Raw genomic sequence first — 20000 nt, 5'->3', positions numbered from 1 at the left:
TAAAACTTAAAACGAACAAAAATTATTCCATTTATGAAAGGGGCTGTCCCCTTCTCAACACCCCTCTCTTCATGCTAAAGTTTTTAATTGTTTTAAAAAGTAGAGTTGTGAAAAAGAGTGAAAATTTAGCGTAAAGAGTGAGGCGTTGAGGAGGGGACAGGCCCTTTCAAATGCGGAATAATTTCTGTTCTTTTTAAGTTTTAATGTCGCTTCTTACTTTCAGTTAAAAAAAACTTCTTTATTTATTTAATTTCTGAACGTATTTCAACTAATGCAGGTTCTATTTTGGCTAACCGTACAAAAAAATTTAAAACACAATTTGCATTATTAATTATGGCAGATTTATTCCGGATATGAAGGGTCGCCCCCTCCTCAATACCTTGCTCTTTACGCTAAAGCTGTTAGCACTTTTAAAAAAGCTTCCTATTCTAATTAAACGGCCTTTGTGTTTCAATTTTAGTAAATAATCGAATTTTAGAGTAAAGAGTAAGGTACTGAAAAGGGGGCAACCCTTCATATGTGGCATAATTTTTGTTCGTTTTCCAAATAATGCCGGTGAATCTGGCTCATCCTCTATGAAATATACCCCCCCCCCTCACGGAAAACTCCGTGGAAATTTTACCCAACGTAAAGTGCACCCCCCCCCCCGTAAAATTCCTTCCAGATAGTTCCTTCCTCACTAATAGTCCCTCCCCCTCTCTCTAAAATTACTTGTGGACAGATTCACCCAAAAAATTCTCCCTAGCATTCTTTCATTGGAATAAGACTTTAATCTCTAATCAGTTTCTCGATCACTCTAGAAATGCAACCCTTCTGTGGAAACTGTTTCCCAAAAAAACAAAACGCGCAGAAATCAGCACCTGGATAATTCCCCCGGAACATCTCCATAAAAAAAAAAACTTTGGCAAAGAGAATGTAAGACAATTTAAAAAATTTCGTATAGTAGTTCTGCCAAAACCCCCCAGCGTAACACTTCCACTAGAATATCCACTCCCCAGAAATTTTCCTCCCCAAGGAAGATTATCACCTTAGAAATCCACCCCAAACAAACGCCCCCCCCCCCCGAAACAAAAATAAAATGGCTGTATATTTCCCAATAACTAATACTATATGTAAACAATGGACAAAGTTCACAACTTGCCGCCCTTCCCCCGGGGACTTGGGGTGGGGGGGGGGGGGTCCTTTTACACCTAAGTTTGATCCGGTGACTTAGGGGAAAAAATGAGCGTTGGAGGGGACCTAGTTGCTCTCCGTTTTTTTTGGTCACTTAAAAAGGGCACTAGAACTTTTGATTTCCGTTCGAATGAGCCCTTTCATGATATTCTAGGATCAGTGTGGCGATGCGATCACCCCTGGGAAGGAAAAAAAAACAACAAAAAACAAATAAACACGCATCCGTGATCTTTCTTCTGGAAAAAAAATATACAAAATTCCACATTTTTGCATATAGGAGATTGAAACCTCTACAGCAGAGTTATTTGATACGCTGAATCTTATTATGTCATGTTCATTAAGATTATATGACTTTTAGAGAGTGTTTTCCCCTTTTTTCTTACAAATATGGCAAATATTTTCAGGTAACTTGTAACTTTTGATGGGTACCACTAAACTTGATGAAACGTACATATTTGAAATCAGCATAACAATCCTATTCTTTTGATGTATCTATTGGTACCAAAATTCCGGTTTTTAGAGTTTCGGTTACTATTCAGCCGGGTCGCTCCTTACTTACAGTTCGTTACCACGAACTGTTTGATCAACATGTTTGTTTCGTGTGCTAAAAAAAATGTTTGAAATAGTAAACAATAAACACCAATATTTTGCAAAGTAAACGGAGCTCAAGCAGAGAAGAAAAGAGTCACGCTATTATAAAATATAATGGGAATGTATATAGCGGGCTAAGTATTCATCCATCAGGAGTGGGGGGAGGGGATAAATGAAGCATAGCAGATTTAGAAATGACGTAAGTGGGTACTTATGGCTATTTTAAATCCATTTTTAGAATTTTTAGATCTTGCTTCAAAAGAATTCCTGTGCTGTAATTTTCCATTGGTTTACATATCACTTCGTTGCCAAAATAAACACGAAGTTTAAAGACATTTACCGGAGGTCTTTACTGTTACTTAAACCGTCCTATAATTAGACAATGATCAAGATTTTGTAGCTAATCACATAAAATGTGTCAGCTCTCACGTTTTAGTACGACAGTAGTGGTCATATCAGTTATTTAAGGCAAATAAATGTCGGACAAGTCTAGAATTAGCATATTTTAAAATCAAAGCTATGATCGTTGAATTGTGCAGGCCTTGGGTACAAATAATCCGATCCTTTAGGGCAGAAGGAAATTTTTTCCAAGGGAGAGGAAACTACTACCATTATTCGCAGCTCATCCCATCACCAGAGGCTAAAACAGCTACACGCGCTCTTTCTCCACCCGATCTCTTCAGAGGTCAACTCTTTATTTCCTCTCATAAACTTCTTATTTCCACTGAATACTTTCTTATGACCTATTCCCATTCCATTTGAGGAGGTCTAGCTTTTCATTTGGTCACAGAAGGATAACTAAAAAGCCCAACTTTTGGCAGCACATCAGTCTCCATCTAGGTAGCATGACCTATCAATCTAAATCTTCCTTTTATTATCTGCCTAGAAAGTAGAACCGGACCACAGCATTCTTTTAGCTCTTTTTTCAGTACTGGCCTATGGTCATTAAAAAGAGAAGCTAAAACTATTCTTGATCGATTCTATTCGAAAACATCTAACACATTTACCTCAACCTTTCTAAGTTCCAACAATGACCAATGTGCCAAAAATGACCACTATCATTGCCGGAGCATCTAGCATCCTAATTTTAGTTAGGGTGGGGGGCTAAACTCCTGATCCAAAAATTGATCTAACTATTAACCTTGCTTCCTACCTTAAGCGCGGCAACGGGATTTTCGTACATTAAACAGTTCGTGGCAACGAACCGTATGTAAGGAGCGACCCGGCTCAATAGTAACCGAAACTCTAAAAACCGAAATTTTGATACCCATAGGTACATCAATAGAATCAGATTTTTATGCTGATTTCAAATATATAAGTTTCAGTTTCATTACCTGAAATCCCGTTCTTCAAGTTACACACCTGGCAAAAATTGCCCCATATTTGAAAGAAGGGGGAAACATAGCCAAAGAATCATTGAAGTCCCATAAAAGCTTTACCATCGGATTTAGTCTGTTTGAGAACCCACCAATGGAAGATTAAAGGTCCTATCTGCGAAAATGTGGAATTTTGTATTTTTTGTCAGAAGAAAGATCAGGGATGCGTTTTTTTTTTTTTTTTTTTTTTTTTTTTTTTTTTTTTCAGGGGTGATCGTATCGATCCAGTAGTCCTAGAATATCGTAAGAGGGCTCATTTGAACGGAAATTGAAAGTTCTAGTGCCCTTTTTAAGTGACCAAAAAATAGGAGGGCAACTTAGCCCCCTCCCACGCTCTTTTTTCCCAAAGTAACCCAATCAAAAGTTTAAGATAGCCATTTTGTTCAGCATAGTCGAAAATCTAATAAATATGTCGTTGAGGATGACTTAATCCCCCACAGTTCCTGGAAGTTATGAGCTTTGCCCATTGTTTTCATATAGTATTGGTTAATGGGAAGTATAAAGACGTTTCAGGAGGGATTTTTTTCTGATGGGGGGGGGGGGGTTGTTGGAGGAGGGGATTAAGGGGAAGGATCCTTCCATGGAGGATGTTTCCTTGGGGGAAGGGACATTTCTATGAAGGGGGCGCCGGATTTCCCAGCATTATTTAAAAAACGATCAGAAATTAAATAAAAAAGACTAGTTTTTTCAACTGAAAGTAAGGAGCAACATTAAAACTTAAAATAAACAGAAATTATTACGTATATGAGGGGGTTCCCCCTAGTCAATACCTCGCCCTTTTCGCTAAAGTTTTTTTTAGTAGTTTCAAAAGAGCTATCTATTCTAATTAACCGGCCTTTGTGATTCAGGGGTTTGTGATTCGAAGAAAACTCGAACTTTAGCGTAAAGAGCACGGTATCGACTAGGGGGCAAACTCCCTAATATACTTAATAAAACATACGAATATAGAAGTTCGTTTCGTAAGTTAATTCGTAAGTTACGTCCGAACAAAATTTCGAGAAAGCCATTTAGCCAAAAAAAGTAAAATTAATATTCAAATTTCGTTTTAACTATTCATGTGCGGTGAGCCAAAATCAAAGCTTCATTATCTAAAAACGACCAGAAATTAAATTGAGAAAAAAGTTTTTTTAACAGAAAGTAAGTAGCGATATTAAAGCTTAAAAGGAATAGAAATTATACCGTATACGAAAGGGGCTATCACCTCCCCAATACCTCGCTCTTTACACTAAAGTTTGAATCTGTCACAAAAATTTGTTTTTTTAAACAACAAAAAAATTTAGTGTAAAGTGCGAGATGTTGAAGAGAGAACAGCCCCTTGCATGTACGGAATAATTTCTGTTCGTTTTAAGTTCCAATGTCGCTCCTTACTTTCAGTTAAAAAAAAAACTTGTTTTTTTTTATTTTACATGACTAAAGGCCCGTTCTTTGCTCTTTAGTTCTGTAAGAAAAACTTGTTTTTTTTAATGAATTTTGCTTTTAAATAAACACAACAATTTTACAAAAAGATCTTTGTTTAACGTGGGCAATGGAACTAAAGAAATCAGCATGATTTATTTAATGGGTTTGGTCTTATATTCCAAATTTACCAGGATTTTTGCAGTTGGTCACTTTCTCTGCACCTGAGTAAATAAATTCCACTTTTTAAACAAGTTCGCCCTGCATGATTCCTGACATAGGATATTGCATCTTCCCCATGACTGTGGCTCAGCCACAATTCACAGTCAAGATTCACATAGCCTGGGCAGGGCTATTAGAGGAAAATTACCAAATCAACATTTGCATTGGTCAAAAAAAGGGTGGGAACACAAAATAGTAAAACATGTATCTCCTCCATTCCTTTTAGAGGATTGTGACCTTTGGTCATACTTTGGTGGATAGCTTGCTGTTAAGACAGTACAGTATACTGTTCATCACATCCTGTCGGGTATCTTAGTTTCTCTCAGGATTTCCCCCCGAACCTTCTGTATTAAATAGGATCTTCTATACTTAATATTTTGTAAAATTTAAACGCTAAAATCTGCCTTTTGACTGCCTCCATGTTCTTTTCTTCCACAATCCTCAAGCGTTTTAATCACATGCGTTGGATTTTTTCAACGCATGCATCTTGCGGAAAACCGCAAGGATGAGCGGCAAGACACGCATGCGTTCCTCCGCAAAACGCAATACGAGGCGGTTTTCCGCAGATCCTTGCTCTGTGAGAATAGTAGGTTCAACTTTGTCAAGTAAATAAAAAGCCCGACGGGTATGTCATTATTGCTATCTTTATGAATTTGCACATAAAAAAATTCAAGCTCAACCTTGCAAAGATCCTGGTCTCACCGAGGTCGGAGGAGCATAACGGTCCCAAGTCCGTAAAATGAGGAGGGTTGAGCGATAGGTTTGCGACCTATCCCCGTAAAATTCCAAATTGCAAAAAAAACATCAATGATAGCCTCGGATACCCCACTACACCACTCGACGACGACCTCAGCACGCCCACGGACACGATTTATGACAGCGAAAACTATGACAAAATTTTGATTTTGGAATGTAAGGACACTAAACCAGCTGACAAAACCTGAACAAGTACTCAGAGAGATGAAGAAGTATAAGGTAGATCTCCTTGCTCTGAGCGAAGTCAGGTGGATTGGATCTGGACATGAGCAACTAGGAGAGGGTTACTCGCTAATTCACAGCGGAAATGAGTCCCGGCACCAAGCTGGAGTTGGGATAATGCTGTCTGACCACGCCACTAAAGCACTAGTTGAATGGAAGCCAGTCAGTGAGAGGTGCTTACTTGCAAGATTTGTAACCAACCATCCGAAAATTTCAATCATTGCATGTTATGCTTCTACGAATGATGCAGACGATACTGATAAGGAGTCATTCTACCAAGCTCTTCAGTCATTGACATCAAAAGTCCCATCACATGACCTTCTTTGTGTGGTTGGAGACTTCAATGCAAAGGTGGGAGCAGAAAGAGACTACTGTCCGCAAGTCCTAGGGAGACATGGTCTTGGTGAAATGAACGAAAATGGAGCTCTCCTGGTAGATTATGCTCTGAGTAATTATCTTACGGTCGGCACAACTCAGTTTGAACAAAAAACCATCCATAAACAGTCATGGATCTCGCCAGACGGCAGGACGAAGAACCAAACAGATCATCTCCTAATCTCAAGGGGATGGTGGACAAGTCTTCTGGACACCTCCTGATGGTAGCAAAATTGAAAGTCAAGCTGAAAGCGCACAAAAATGCAAAATCGAATTCTGCGAAGCTTTAAGATGTGGATAAGTTACATGTTCGAGAAACCCAAAGAAACTTTTGTGTGGAGTTGAAGAACTCATTCGCTTTGCTTGAAATAGAAAACTGCACAGACAGTCCGGAAACAGCATGGCTAAAAATGAAGACAACATACAATCAAGTTGCTAAGGACGTGCTCGGGTATAAAAAGAAACCTAAGAAAAGATGGATATCACAAGAAACTTGGAAACTAATCGTTGAGCGCAATGACTTGAGACAGCAAATTCTCTCTGCTGGCGGCGACATACCTTGGGTCTTCGCAAATATCTTGTATAGAATGAAGGACAAAGAAATCAAGAAGTCGGCAAAAGCTGACAAGCGGAGATCTGTAGAAGACAAGCCTAGACTAGCAGATGAAGCAGCTAGAAAAGGAGACTCCAAAGCATTTTACAGGCTCATAAATGAAATGCTAGGAAAGCTACCCAGCAGATCCAGTCAAGTCAAGATGAGAGCAAAAATGTTCTCACCGAAACTGAGAAATTTGACGAGGGGTGGGTATCCCACTTCGAACAGGTTTTAAATAAACCGAAACCAACTGACCGAGTAGGCATCCCTTCTATGCCATTTCTTAACCTGAAAATTGACAAGAATCCCTCCACATCTACGGAAATACTTGTTGCACTGAAGAAACTCAAGAATGGAAGATCACCTGGTGAAGACTGCATAACTTCGGAAATGATCAAGGCATAACTTCGGAAATGCAACAGGCCTGCAGCCCGTAAAGGTCCCTGGCGACTGGACCAAAGAGATAATTGTTAAGATATTTAAGAAAGGTGATGCACCTATCTGCGATAACTGGCAAGGTGTAAACCTAATATCAGTACCAAGTAAGGTTGTAGCGCTTGAAATACTCGAGCGAGCGCCTGAAAAAAGCACTAGATCCGTATCTGAGAGAAGAGCAACATGGCTTCCGTACAGGTAGATCTTGTTCAGACCTCATATTCACGCTCAGGACTCTGATAGAAGAAGCAAATGAGTGGTCCAACAATATATACATGCTCTTCGTTGATTTTGAAAAGGCCTTTGATTCTGTGGACCGTGATACACAGTGGGAAATAATAAAGTATTATGGTGTCCCCAAGAAAATAATAGAACTGATCATGGCCTTTTACGAAAATACGGAATGTTGCGTAAAGACAGAGAACGAACAACTAGATACTTCAAAATTATGTCAGGAGTGCGACAGAGATGTGTTTTATCACCTTTTTTATTTGTCATTTTAATGGACTTTTTTTTGAGAGAAGCGACTGGCTTCCGAGTAACAGTCAGAAATAAAATCCTCTCAGACCTCGACTTTGCGGATGATGTGGCACTTTGAAGGGTTTCTTGCTATCCTGGAAAGAAGCCGAGTTAGGTGAATGAAACTCAGCTACTTTCCAAAAGAGCAAGTATCCCCTCAACTAGAACTTACCCAAAATATACTGGCATACTTTTAATATCAGCAAACTTTTTCAAACTATAATTGCCACCCCCCCCCCTAATCCTCTTTGGGTATCTTTCCGGTGGGGTTAGGTTAGGAAAATGAAACTTTCAGGGATGGGTCTATAGGCTTAAGTATGTCCCGGGAAGGTATTTTGAAGTACCTACCTCTGCTCCTTCTCCCTCTAGAGGTCCCTGGAATTTGCCTAGCCTACGTGCCAGGTCTATAACTATTGAAAATTTTAGCAAAACAACATTTTGCCTAAATTATCAGTTATCCGTTTCTTTTTCTCTGGCTTTAGTTCTGAAAAATGCAATTCCTGTAATTTGAGTAGAATTTTTAGCCATATCACTTTTTTTTGTTTTTTTTTTCAAAATTTAGGAAATGTATTTGCATATCTTTAAAACCTTATAAATTGGGATTGAGCAAAGTTGTGAAGCTGAAAACAGTTTTGTTGTATTTCATTTAAGCATAGGATCTATTTTGCAAGGTTTCACTTTGGTAAATATTTACCAAATCATAGTATTGACATACGAATATAGTGAATATACCACTCGATGCCTTTTTTTATGCTCTTTCCAAATATAATAATCATTTTTGTTGGAAATGAACTTTACCCCACCCCTATATACCAATTCAGGGTATATATTTGCACATTAGGGGGGGGGATGTGTTGGCAAATTTTATTTATGACGTAAATGGGAGGTAAGTTTAAACTTCACCCCCACCCCCCTAATGTGCAGATATATACCCTGAATTGGTATATAGGGGTGGGGTAAAGTTCATTTCCAACAAAAATGATTATTATATTTGGAAAGAGCATAAAAAAAGGCATCGAGTGATGACTTGGTAAATATTTGCCTTCACTTTTATAACACACAGATTTTTAAAGCTCATCAAAGGTCAGGACCCTCAGGAGGGAGAAGGAATGGAGGTATGTACTTCAAAATACCTTCCTGGGACATACTTTAGCTTGTAAACCCATCCCTGAAAGTTTCATTTTCCTAACCTAACCCCTTTCCAAGACAGCCAAAAGTAGCTAAAGTAGAATTTTACCCGAGATTATTAGGTTTTAACCCAGAGACCTTCAATTTGAACAAATAATAATACCTCTTAATAGAAAATTTATGAATAGCCTATATAGTTGAGCCACCAATATTGTTGCATCCGAGTAACTCCTTAAGTATCCAATATGCGATGAACTGAGATCAGGGTCAATCAAATTCTTTTTGACACTTAAGAAGTCCTTTTTGTTCTTACTCCGAATAAATTTAACTTCACTCACTGTTGGCCATGTGTTTCATTAACACTACCCGTAAACGGGCATACTCATTGTTTACAATACAACCCAAAAGAACGCCAAGCACTCAGGTGGAAATACACGCCGCCGCACCAGCTTACCTACCAATAAGCGATCGCGATCTTCTTGAATTGGGAAGCAAAGATTTTGCCTTTTTTTGCGGACCCTAAGGGTTGTGAAAAACGGGATTTAAGCATAAAATTTCGTATCATGCTTGTGATTTTGGATCAATTAACCGTAGACTTTTACTTAGCGGAATTTGATTGATTAGAAAAAAGATGTATTTGCGAACAACGCTTTTTCTGTAGCTTTCACAGAAATGCAAAAATAGGAGGGGTGGAGCTTATATTTGGAGGATAAAGATATGATGAACGACGAGTTTTAAATATATTTTTGGTACTTGCGTGCATAATGGTACACACTCAAGAACACTCCGGTTTTATCTGTCTGTCTTAAGAGACAATTAGCTTACGCTCAATGGAAAACAAGTGGTGGTGACAGAATGCATTGGACTTATATATTTTGGGCTATATATTTGCACATTAAGGGGTAAAGTATATGGACAGCGTGAAGCTATAAAACAATTCTTACTTCATAATATGCAGAATAATTGCAGCCAACACATTTTGCATGCAGACCCGCTATACTTTTTCAGAGCGGAGGGGAGCTACAAAAAGAAATCTAAGAAACGCATAATAAGTTGGTTTATATGCATTTTGTTGCGCTTTTGCGAGTCCAAAAAAATTTGAGGGGGAGTCAAATCCCGTAATCCTCCCCCCTCTCTAGATATGGAATTGAGTGGCTATGATTAGTTGTGAGCTTTATTTTAATCTTTCACAATTCCTTCAACTTAGGATTAGGAAGACAACTTAGGATTAGCGGGGATCGCAAGGGGGACGCCTGTCCCAAGGTGCAGCCTCTGAAGGGGTGCCAAACTTTTTTTTTCTTTTTTAGCCTAAATATAAGCTATATTTTGTATCTATACTGTGATAGTGATGTTGGGAGGGGAGACTAACATTGTTTTCGGGTGATGAAAATCCAAGCTACGCCTTTGGCTCTACTACGGATTTGACCGAATATCATTGATGTGTGAAATAATATGCGTAAGATTTACTTCTTTCGAAAAGAAGTAAATCTTAGTTTTTTATTGTTTTAAAAAATAGAGTTATGAGAAAGAGTCAAACTTTAGCATAAAGAGTGAGGCGTTGAGGAAGGAGCAGTCCCTTTCATATACGGAATAATTTCTGTTCGTTTTAAGTTTCAATGTCGCTCCCTACTTTCAGTTAAAAAACTTGTTTGTTTTTTTTTATTTAGTTTCTGAACGTTTTTGAATTAGTGCAGGTTTTGATTTTGGCTCACCGTACAATGAATAATTAAAACAAAATTTACATATTAGTTTTAATTTTTTCTGGTTAAATGGCTTTCTCGAAAGTTGTTTAATTTTATTTATGAACTTTTTTATTAGTAATAAATATATGTAACTTACGAATTAACTTACGTAACAAACTTCTATATTCGTATATTCTTATTACGTATATTAGGGGTTTCGACACCTAGTCAATACCTCGGTCTTTATGCTAAAGTTCAAATTTTTCTCCAATTCTTTAAAAATGACCCCTTAATCACAAAGGTCGTTAATTAGAATAAATAGCTCTTATGAAAGTAATAAAAGTAAACTATAGCGTAAAGAGCGAGGTATTGACTAGGGAGCAAACCTAATCATATACGTAATAATTTCTGTTCGTTTTAAGTTTTGAAGTGCTCCTTATTTTCAGTTGAAAAACTTGTTTTCTTTATTTCATTTCTGATTGTTTTTTTTTAAATAATGCTGGGAAATCCGGGGCCCCTTTAATAGCAATGTCCCTTCCCCGATGAAAGCTTCCCCCATGTAAAGATCCTTCCACGTAACCTCCGACCCCCCCCCCTCGCTCACTACCAGAAAAAATTCCCTTCCCCTGCAGCGCTTCCCCTGGGGACTGTGGGGGATTAATCATCCTCAAAGACATAGTTATTGTATTTTTCGACCATTCTGAACAAAATGGCTATCTCAAAATTTTGAAAAAAATGGAAAAAATTTTGGAAAAAAATTAGCGTGGGAGGGGGCCTAGTTGCCCTCCATTTTTTGGTCACTTAAAATGGGCACTAGAACTTTTATTACCGTTCGAATGATTCCTCCTGCGATATTTTAGGACCACTGGGTCGATTCGATCACCCCTGGGGAAAAGAACAAACAAATTAACACTCATCCGTGATCTTTCTTCTGGCAAAAAATACAAAATTCCACATTTTTGCAGATAGGAGCTGGAAACCTGTATTGTAGGGTTCTGTGATACGCTAAATCTGATTGCGTGATTTCCATCAAGGTTCCATGACTTTTAGGGGGTATTTCCCTTTTTTTCGAAAATATGGTAAATTTTCTCAGGCGTGTAACTTATTATGGGTAAGACTAAACTTGATAAAACTTATATATTTGACATCAGCATAAGAATATGACTCTTTTGATGTATCTATTGGTATCAAATTCCGTTTTTTAGAGTCTCGGTTACTATTGCGCGGGGTTGCTCCTTACATACAGTTCGTTACCACGAACTGTTTGACAATAAGATTTCTTTATATTTTAATTGAACGCAGGGTTATGTGATAGTACAGTTTCACTATGTTTGCAATGATAATGTTTCAATAGTCGTACAATATTTTATTCCAATACAACAAAAACTAATTAATGATACCAAATTTCTTACGGTTGTGAAAACTGTATCAGTTTTGTCAGGTTTCTAATGTTTGTGGGATTACCGCACTTCATACAGAGGCACAATATAGGGTTGAATGGGAAATTATCCCCCTAGAGTTTGGAAAATACCTTTTTTTGTATTTTTATTAAAAAATAGCTAAAAAAGGATGACTCACACGCCGCTTCTTAAAAACACCTTTCTTGTTCCTTCATTGGAAAGAACTGAAAAAGAATCCTAGCCTCTTCTCTATATTTTTGTAATTTTGCGCTACTGGGTCCATAAGAGCCAAATTTGAAGGTAACTTCTGCTCAGCCATCTCAGTTTTTTCTAAAGATTATTTTGAGATTTTGTTGAGGTCCCACAAGAAACTTCATATGGCTTAAATAATATAAAATCCCCACAATTTGGTTCATATTATGAGTTTGTTCGGAAGTGTCTCCGTAACTATCCAAAGAAAAAGAAGAATATAAATACTACAGGCGTGCAATTATTCTACACTTCATAATGGCTGCAGAGTTTAAAAAAAGTAATCTAACATTGCACTCGTCATAAATTATTTTCCGATTTTCTTTTCTCCTCTGTATTCGGAATGATTGTCTCCTTTACATTTCACCTTCATTACTTTAATAAACAAAATGGGAGCGACAATATAATGCATTAGTGATATCAAATTATAAAGTCAAAACCCTATTTAGATTACCAAATATAGCCGCATACCAGGAAACCAGTGAAGCCTCAGTATAATTACTGAACAAATCCCTTCATTTTGGAATGCAAGCCCCAAACTCAGGATTTGAGATTTTAAACATACGCCCTGATGAGTATTTATCTGTTGTTAGTTTCTGACTCGAAGTAATCACTTGACAAAATATTATGGTTAAAAATTTACGCATTATCCATTAAAGTTGGGCATAGGCGTTATTTGGAAGGGGGAGTTACCCCCCAATAATTTGGGGGAAAATATAATTTATTAAGCAACTTTAAAACTGTTGCTAGTTTCAAGTTTAAGCATCGCTTTTTACTTCCAACAGATAACTATTTTAAATTAGTCCATACTCGTTTTCCATATATATAGCAATATATATATATATATATATATATATATATATATATATATATATATATATATATATATATATATATATATATATATATATATATATATATATATATATATATATATATATATATATATATATATATATATATATATATATATATATATATATATATATATATATATATATATATTATATATATATATATATATATATATATATATATATATATATATATATATATATATATATATATATATATATATATATATATATATTAAAAATCAAGAAAAGCAGGAGTCCAGTAAACTTCCTAATATGTTCCATATTAACATTTGTGCAAATATACCGATTTTGAAACTTCCAGTTCCGCATCATAGACCCCAGAGCTTTATCATTAAGAAAGTAGGCGTGCTTAGTGGCAAAATTGCAAAAATGTTCTATGCTTCCTGTTTCGCAAAGTTTGTTCAGATTGAATTTTTCCCATGATATTTAAGGTTCATTTATTCCCTAAAATCTGTAAGTTCACAATTAGGTTTTCTTGTTTTAAAACTTTCGAAAGTGGATATGAATACACCCTCTACATCTGCAAATAGGACAGACATGGAATCATTGAAAAATAAGAAGGTAAATGTGCAGTGAATATAATTTTCTGAATGAAAAAGGAAAAGAAATCATTGAAAAAGAAAATAAGACTTGGCGTTTTTTATAATAATATTCGTATTATAACTAGATGGATCAAATCAGGAGCGGATCCAGGATTTTTCTAGGGGGGGGGGGGGAATCGGTCGATCCGACAAACTTGCGTTAGGAGCAAGTTTAATTAACGCAAACTTGCGTTAATTAAGTAAATTACACTGCTTTAAACTACGTTAGGGGGAGAGGGCGCACCCCCATCGCCCCCTGGATCCGCCGTCAAATCGATTGTAGTTTGATAATAGATGTCGTTAAGGAGTATGGGGGGATCTGCTCCAAGAATCATGTAATTTTTTTTTTATTTTTACTTCCAATATTTCATCGAAGTTCCAATAATGCTCCAAATTCTCTTATTTGCAATTGAAAAGCCTAATAGGCGCTGATAACGTCCTACCCTTTACGGTTTGGATTCATACTTATCCATGAATGTAGAATTGCCTCAATTTTTATTACCATGCTGACTTCTCGTTATTTTTGCTTTACTATATACTTATTTTAACCAGCTTGAAAAATGGAATTTATATAAATATGGGATTATTACTGAAATTAGTCCCATTCCACGCAATTCCTGCGCTACTTGCGGGATATTTATCACTGTACCAGCATGTTGCACGCAATTTCTGCTGCAAGCAAGTGTATAGCTTTCAGTATTTTTATTGGAGGCGGGGGGAGGGGGCAAGAGGGGGTTCACATAGTATTATTCTATAAGTATTAAAATAAGTAAGCAACTTAATCCCAACTGCAACCTCTAATCATTTTCATAAAAATAAAATCTCAAAAACTACAAAATGATTATAAATGTTAGACTATTTATTTCAAATTTACGCCCCTAAAATTTTTGCACCCAGGGCGAGTGCCCTCTCAACCCCCCTCCTCTAAGTGTCCATTTCTCTAATTCCTCCCGATCATCCATCACTTAGTTCTAAGTGATCCATATCCATCCATCCTAGGGCAGAACTATAGTTCTGCCCTAGGATGGATGGAAATGGATGGATGAATGACTATCTATCAACAAGTGATATGACATCATTTTTATGCAATCCTAAAAAAAAGGCTCATGCTAGATTTAAGATGCTCTCTATTTAAGGGGGCATCCAGGATTTTTTTAGGGGGGGCGGAGGAGGGGGGGGGTGAGGGTCACGTTATAAAAAATTAAAAACGCATCAACATTTGTTTATAGTCATTTTGTTACGGTTTTACGGGTTAGACTAAAATCTCGGGGGGGGGGGAGGTGGAGGGTCAAACTACGTAAATCCCGCTCCACCCCCCAGATACGGCATTGTCTTCATTCTCCTTGGGTGGGGCTATTAATGGAACCAAAGTTAAATTTTGAATCAATCAATGTAGGCCTATATTTCAAATTTAAATATAAAATAATGCGAAGTTGTTTCACGTTAGTAGAAAACATGAGTTTTATGTCACAGCCACAGTTTATATAATTATATAATATATAAACTCTGGTATATAATATAATATGTATATTATATAATATAATATATATATAATATAATATGTAATACATATTATATAATATAATATGTATAATATAGTATATAATATAATAATGTGGTATATATAATATATAAACATTTTATATAATTATATAATATATAAACTGTGGTCACAGCCCTCAATTCAAACGTGGAAAGTCCAAAACTTTTGTATTGGCATTACGGTATTCTACCTATAAACGATAAATACCGAAAATATAATCAAAAGAAAACGAGGGAAAATGTATGGTAAATAGTTATTTTGGCAGTCTATCAAATACCATACCGTATATGACTTGAAATCTCAAAGAAAACTTAAGTCAAAATAAGATTTAAAGGTATTGAGATTGCCTTTTTCCTGTTCTCGACAGGTATGTGATTAGGGGTATAATAAATTCACCCTTCTTCTAAATTAGCTTGCTTTTCGTAGAGTTTGCAAAAGCAGATAGTTTACTCAGCAATGGCTGCTATCAGATTCAAATTGGTTTCAACAAAGAAAACCGATTTCTATTGAAAATGGACAGCATTAAAGTAACAGAGATGTTGTTTTGAAATAATCGCTCTCCGAAAATAGTTATCCTTTTCATCTTTTTTAAATTTCTAAGGGTTAGTGATTTAAAACTTAGGAAAAGTATTTCTAAGAAATATTATTTCATTTTTCTTCTTCTTCTTCTTTTGACCCACACATGGATTGTTGGGTACTCTCCCATTATATGGGCACGTACAAGAAAACCAGTCACGAAAAACCCGTTTTTGACGTGTTAATTCAATACACCGCTATAAAGTAATGGAATACTTAGCGTGGTTTTCAATGCGTTTACGATATTTAAACTGTAATTTTTTGGGATTTAGGGGGAGAAAAAGGTACCTAAGTTAGGTTAGGTTACGTATTTAATATATGCAATGCTTTACCCCCCCCCCCCCCTAATGTGCAAATATATAGCCCAAATTTGTTTTTAAAATCTTATTTATTCATCCTATTTTATTTTATTTCATTAGCATTAACCAAACTTTATTTTTTAGAAATACCCATATAATGGGAAAGTACCGATTGTTGTGACGAGGGAAACATAGTAGTACGCCGTACAGAATTTGAAACCTTTTACAGGGTCCAGATATCACAGGACATCACAGGAACAAAATTATTTTCGGAAAAAAAGTCAAAATCTAAAGACAAACCTTCTTGAAGCATTTTACTTGTTGGTAATAATCGATCTTCACAAACCCTCCGTAATGCCTGCTTATCGTTAAAAATTACTCGTTGGTATCGAATAGATGCAGCTATTTTGTTGTATATTAGCTACCGATAGCAACGAGTGAAGTCTCCGAAGAGAGGCGATCTGAAGCTGTATTTGTGCAGGCTAAAGGTTCGACTGAGTAAAGGAAGGTAAAAGAGCTTTTGAATAGGCCTATATAGCCTATACAAGTTTCCATATAAGAGCAAAAAAGCTTTTGATGGCTATTCTTCGGCCCCTGCAAATGATACTCGCTTTACTCCACTGTATAATGATAATAATCTCTAATCTAATAATCTTTTATTTATATACTGTGCTTTACTCGAACTGCAGCTCGATCCTTCAGCCCTTGCAAATGCCCTTTGTAAGCTTGGTATCATGACGTCACATTCAAGTTTTTTCAAATCTTTGTATCAATCCTTGTATTCATCCTCGCGGTTCCAAAAGTTGTTCCGCGTCAATATTTACGTGTCTAGTTTGATTAGTATAAATTATTTTTGAGTACAAACAAAAAAAAGTCCACAAACAAAGATAAAGATTCAAGGTTTTTCTGTATCTCAACAAAAGAAATTCATAATTATCAAATGTATCTCAACAATTCATGAACTTGAACTCAATCCGTTTTGAACTGAGCCCACAAAATTACGTGGACTATGCACGGTTAAAGCTAAAGTTACGTTTGCAAGATTTCACCCAGTAAAATCTCAGTCACACAAAATTCAATTCACACAAAACTGAAACCACGGGAAACTAAACCCATGGAAATTCAACTCAGCCAAACTCAATATACAAAAATTCAGTCGATGCAAAATTTGAACTCAGAAATATTTGACCAAGCAAAGTGCAGTTCAAGGAAAATCAAACCCAGCAAACCCGGACCCTGGGATAGATGCAGGCAAATAATGTTTTGAACATTTGAGGAAACTAAACTAGGAAAATGATAGTTATGCTAAATATGACGTCGATGATGTTTAAGATAACAACAACAGCACAAAAGATGATAACAATAATAACGGCAAAAATTTTGATGATGATGATATTGACAGTGATCTGATTATGGCGACATAATCCCAATTTTGAATGGCGTTGACGTCGATATCAAACAAAGCGATGGGATGAAAATGGAGATGTCAGTAATCATGGTAATAAGTTTTGGTATTGATGGAGCTGGGCCAGACATACCTAAACTCTCCCTTGGCCCTCCTCCCAGATCTATGAAAACTTAACTCCCAGTGACCAGGAATGTAAGTAGGAATTTTGGGATGGGGGGTTCACGATTCGGGGTAATCCAAAGTTTTGCTAGAATCCTCAGACTACTACTACTAGCAACTCACCACAGCACCAAGCCTGTTTGAAATACGGTCAGTCAGCCGGGTACCCAGAACAATCCATAGGCAATTTCTCTGAAAAGCATAGCAAATCTTCATCCGCTTCGGAGCGCCCATGCTTCAGAGCCATATTTGACCAATGTCATCACTATAGCTTCTAATATTCTAATCTTGGTTTGCAGACAAGGGCGCCGGCGGAAAATTTTCCAGGAGGGGGGAGGCAGACGCCAAAATAGGAGCGGTGGTTGGGTGACAGGTAATATATTTCAGGATATATTTTGGTAGAATTAATTTTATTTTTAAATGCTTTTAGGAAAAAACTCTCAAATAAAAAGAGCAATTAAATTGCATGCAAAATGAAACAAAAATCAGTGGTGGATTCCGGGGTGTGTGTGTGAGGGGGGAGTGCGCCCCCCTAGAGTTGTCTAAAGTAGTGTAACTTACTTAACTAACTCAAGTTTGCGTTAATTTAACTTGCTCATAACGCAAGTTTATCGGATCAACCTATTCCCCCCCCCCTAAATTTTTGTTGGATCAACCTATTTTGCGCCCCCCCCCCCATAAAAAAATCCTGGATCCGCCCCTGAACAAAATGCAATAAATTTTAAACGACAAGGATTCCTGACAAACGAATCAATTTATTTAATCAATAATATACTTTATTATTATGCATTTAATCTTAAAAGAAAATCATACTCAAACCAAAACTACATAAATATTTATTTCTTTGGTAGATTATGACAGATGTAGACTTGCCCTTATGCAATATCCAACGCCTTAGAATAGTTTACAGAAGGAGTAGAGATACTCAAAAGTCATCCTGCCTGCATAGATACCACGTTTCGATTTTATAACGGCCGTGTAAAATGTACCTCAGTCATAACAGGACAATTCTCCCCCTCGAACTTAAATTCCTTAGTTATTCAGAAATTAAAATAATAGCGAAAGAAAAACAAAATTTAAACTTAACTATCCAGCTGTCAAATTAACCTTCTTTCTTTTTATTGTGCTATTCAACTAAATAAAACGAATAGGTTCAAAAAAAAAATTGTTACAAGAGAATCTTATCAAATAGTTTGTGATAAAAAACTGGAAGTAAAAAGTTACTTGGGCCAAAATTCACCATAACTAAAAATGGTATTCTCATGACAATTGCTACACCGATAGTATTGGATTTTTGTGCTGATTCTAAATATATAAATTCTTTCATATTGTTTTATATTTTCAATATTTTTTTGTTTAAAAAAATAGAGTTGTGAGAAAGTCAAACTTTAGCGTAAAGAGCGAGGCGTCGAGGAGGGGACAGCCCCTTTCATATACAGAATAATTTCTGTTCGTTTTAAGTTTTAATGTCGATCCTTACTTTCAGTTATAAAAACTTGTTTTTTTTGTTTTAATTTTTGAACGTTTTTGAATTAATGCAGGTTTTGATTTTGGCTCACCGTACATGAATAATTAAAACAAAATTTGCATATTATATTTGGTTAAATGGCTTTCTCGAAACTTGTTTAATTTTATTTACGAACGTTTTTATTAGTAATAAATATACGTAACTTAGAATTAACTTACGTAACGAACTTCTATATTCATAAATTTTTAACACGTATATTAGGGGGTTCGCCCCCTAGTCAATACCCTGCTCTTTAAACTATAGTTCGAATTTTTTTTCCAGTTCTTTAAAAATGACCTCTTAATCACAATCAGTTGATCAGTTGAAAAACTTATTTTTTTTTTATTTAATTCCTGATCTTTTTCTTTAATAATGCTGGGAAATCCGGCGCCCCCGTCATAGCACTGTCCCTTCCCCCATGAACACTTCCTTCTTGGCAAGATCCTTCCCTATAGCCCCCGCCCCGCTCCTTCCCCCACCTACCAGAAAAAATCTCCTCAGAAAAAGTCTAAATACTTCCCAAAAACCAATACTATATGTTAACATTGAGTAAAGTTCATAACTTTCAGCCCTCCCCCTGGGGACTTTGGGGGATCAAGTCATCCTAAAAGACATTTTTATCATATTTTCGACCATGCTGAACAAAATGGATATCTCAAAATTTTGATCGGGTGACTTTGGGAAAAAAATGAGCGTGGGAGGGGGCCTAGTTGCCCTCCATTTTTTTTGGTCACTTAAAAAGGGCACTAGAACTTTTAATTTCCGTTCCAATGAGCCCTTCCACGATATTCTAGGACCACTGGGTCGATACGATCACCCCTGGGGAAAAGAACAAACAAACAAACAAAAATGATGACGCTGAATATGATGGTGTGATTTTCATTAAGGTTCTATAACTTTTAGGGGGTCTTTCCCCCTTTTTTTCGAAAAT

The 20000-nt window shown here is 36.4% G+C and overlaps 2 protein-coding genes across 5 annotated transcripts in view; one reads left to right on the top strand and one right to left on the bottom strand.

Moving 5' to 3' along the window:
• LOC148950496 (uncharacterized) overlaps positions 1-9124 on the bottom strand; it is a 149401-nt gene extending 140277 nt beyond the window's left edge. For all 4 annotated transcript variants that reach the window (XM_089091629.1, XM_089091630.1, XM_089091631.1 and 1 more), the window contains exon 1: positions 8951-9124. The gene's annotated coding sequence lies outside the window, so the exon portion shown is untranslated. The remainder of the gene's footprint in view (positions 1-8950) is intronic.
• Positions 5718-6332, top strand: LOC148950497 (protein CFDP2-like). The gene has a single exon (XM_089091882.1). It carries the CDS (start codon positions 5718-5720, stop codon positions 6330-6332), a length of 615 nt encoding a protein of 204 aa, XP_088948008.1.
• Positions 9125-20000: the final 10876 nt, after the last annotated feature.

The sequence above is a fragment of the Artemia sp. Qi Xiang Cuo genome, chromosome 7 (assembly GCF_049724085.1).
Source record: "Artemia sp. Qi Xiang Cuo chromosome 7, ASM4972408v1, whole genome shotgun sequence".
Classification (NCBI taxonomy): domain Eukaryota; kingdom Metazoa; phylum Arthropoda; class Branchiopoda; order Anostraca; family Artemiidae; genus Artemia; species Artemia sp. Qi Xiang Cuo.
This window is presented reverse-complemented; position numbering and strand designations above follow the sequence as displayed.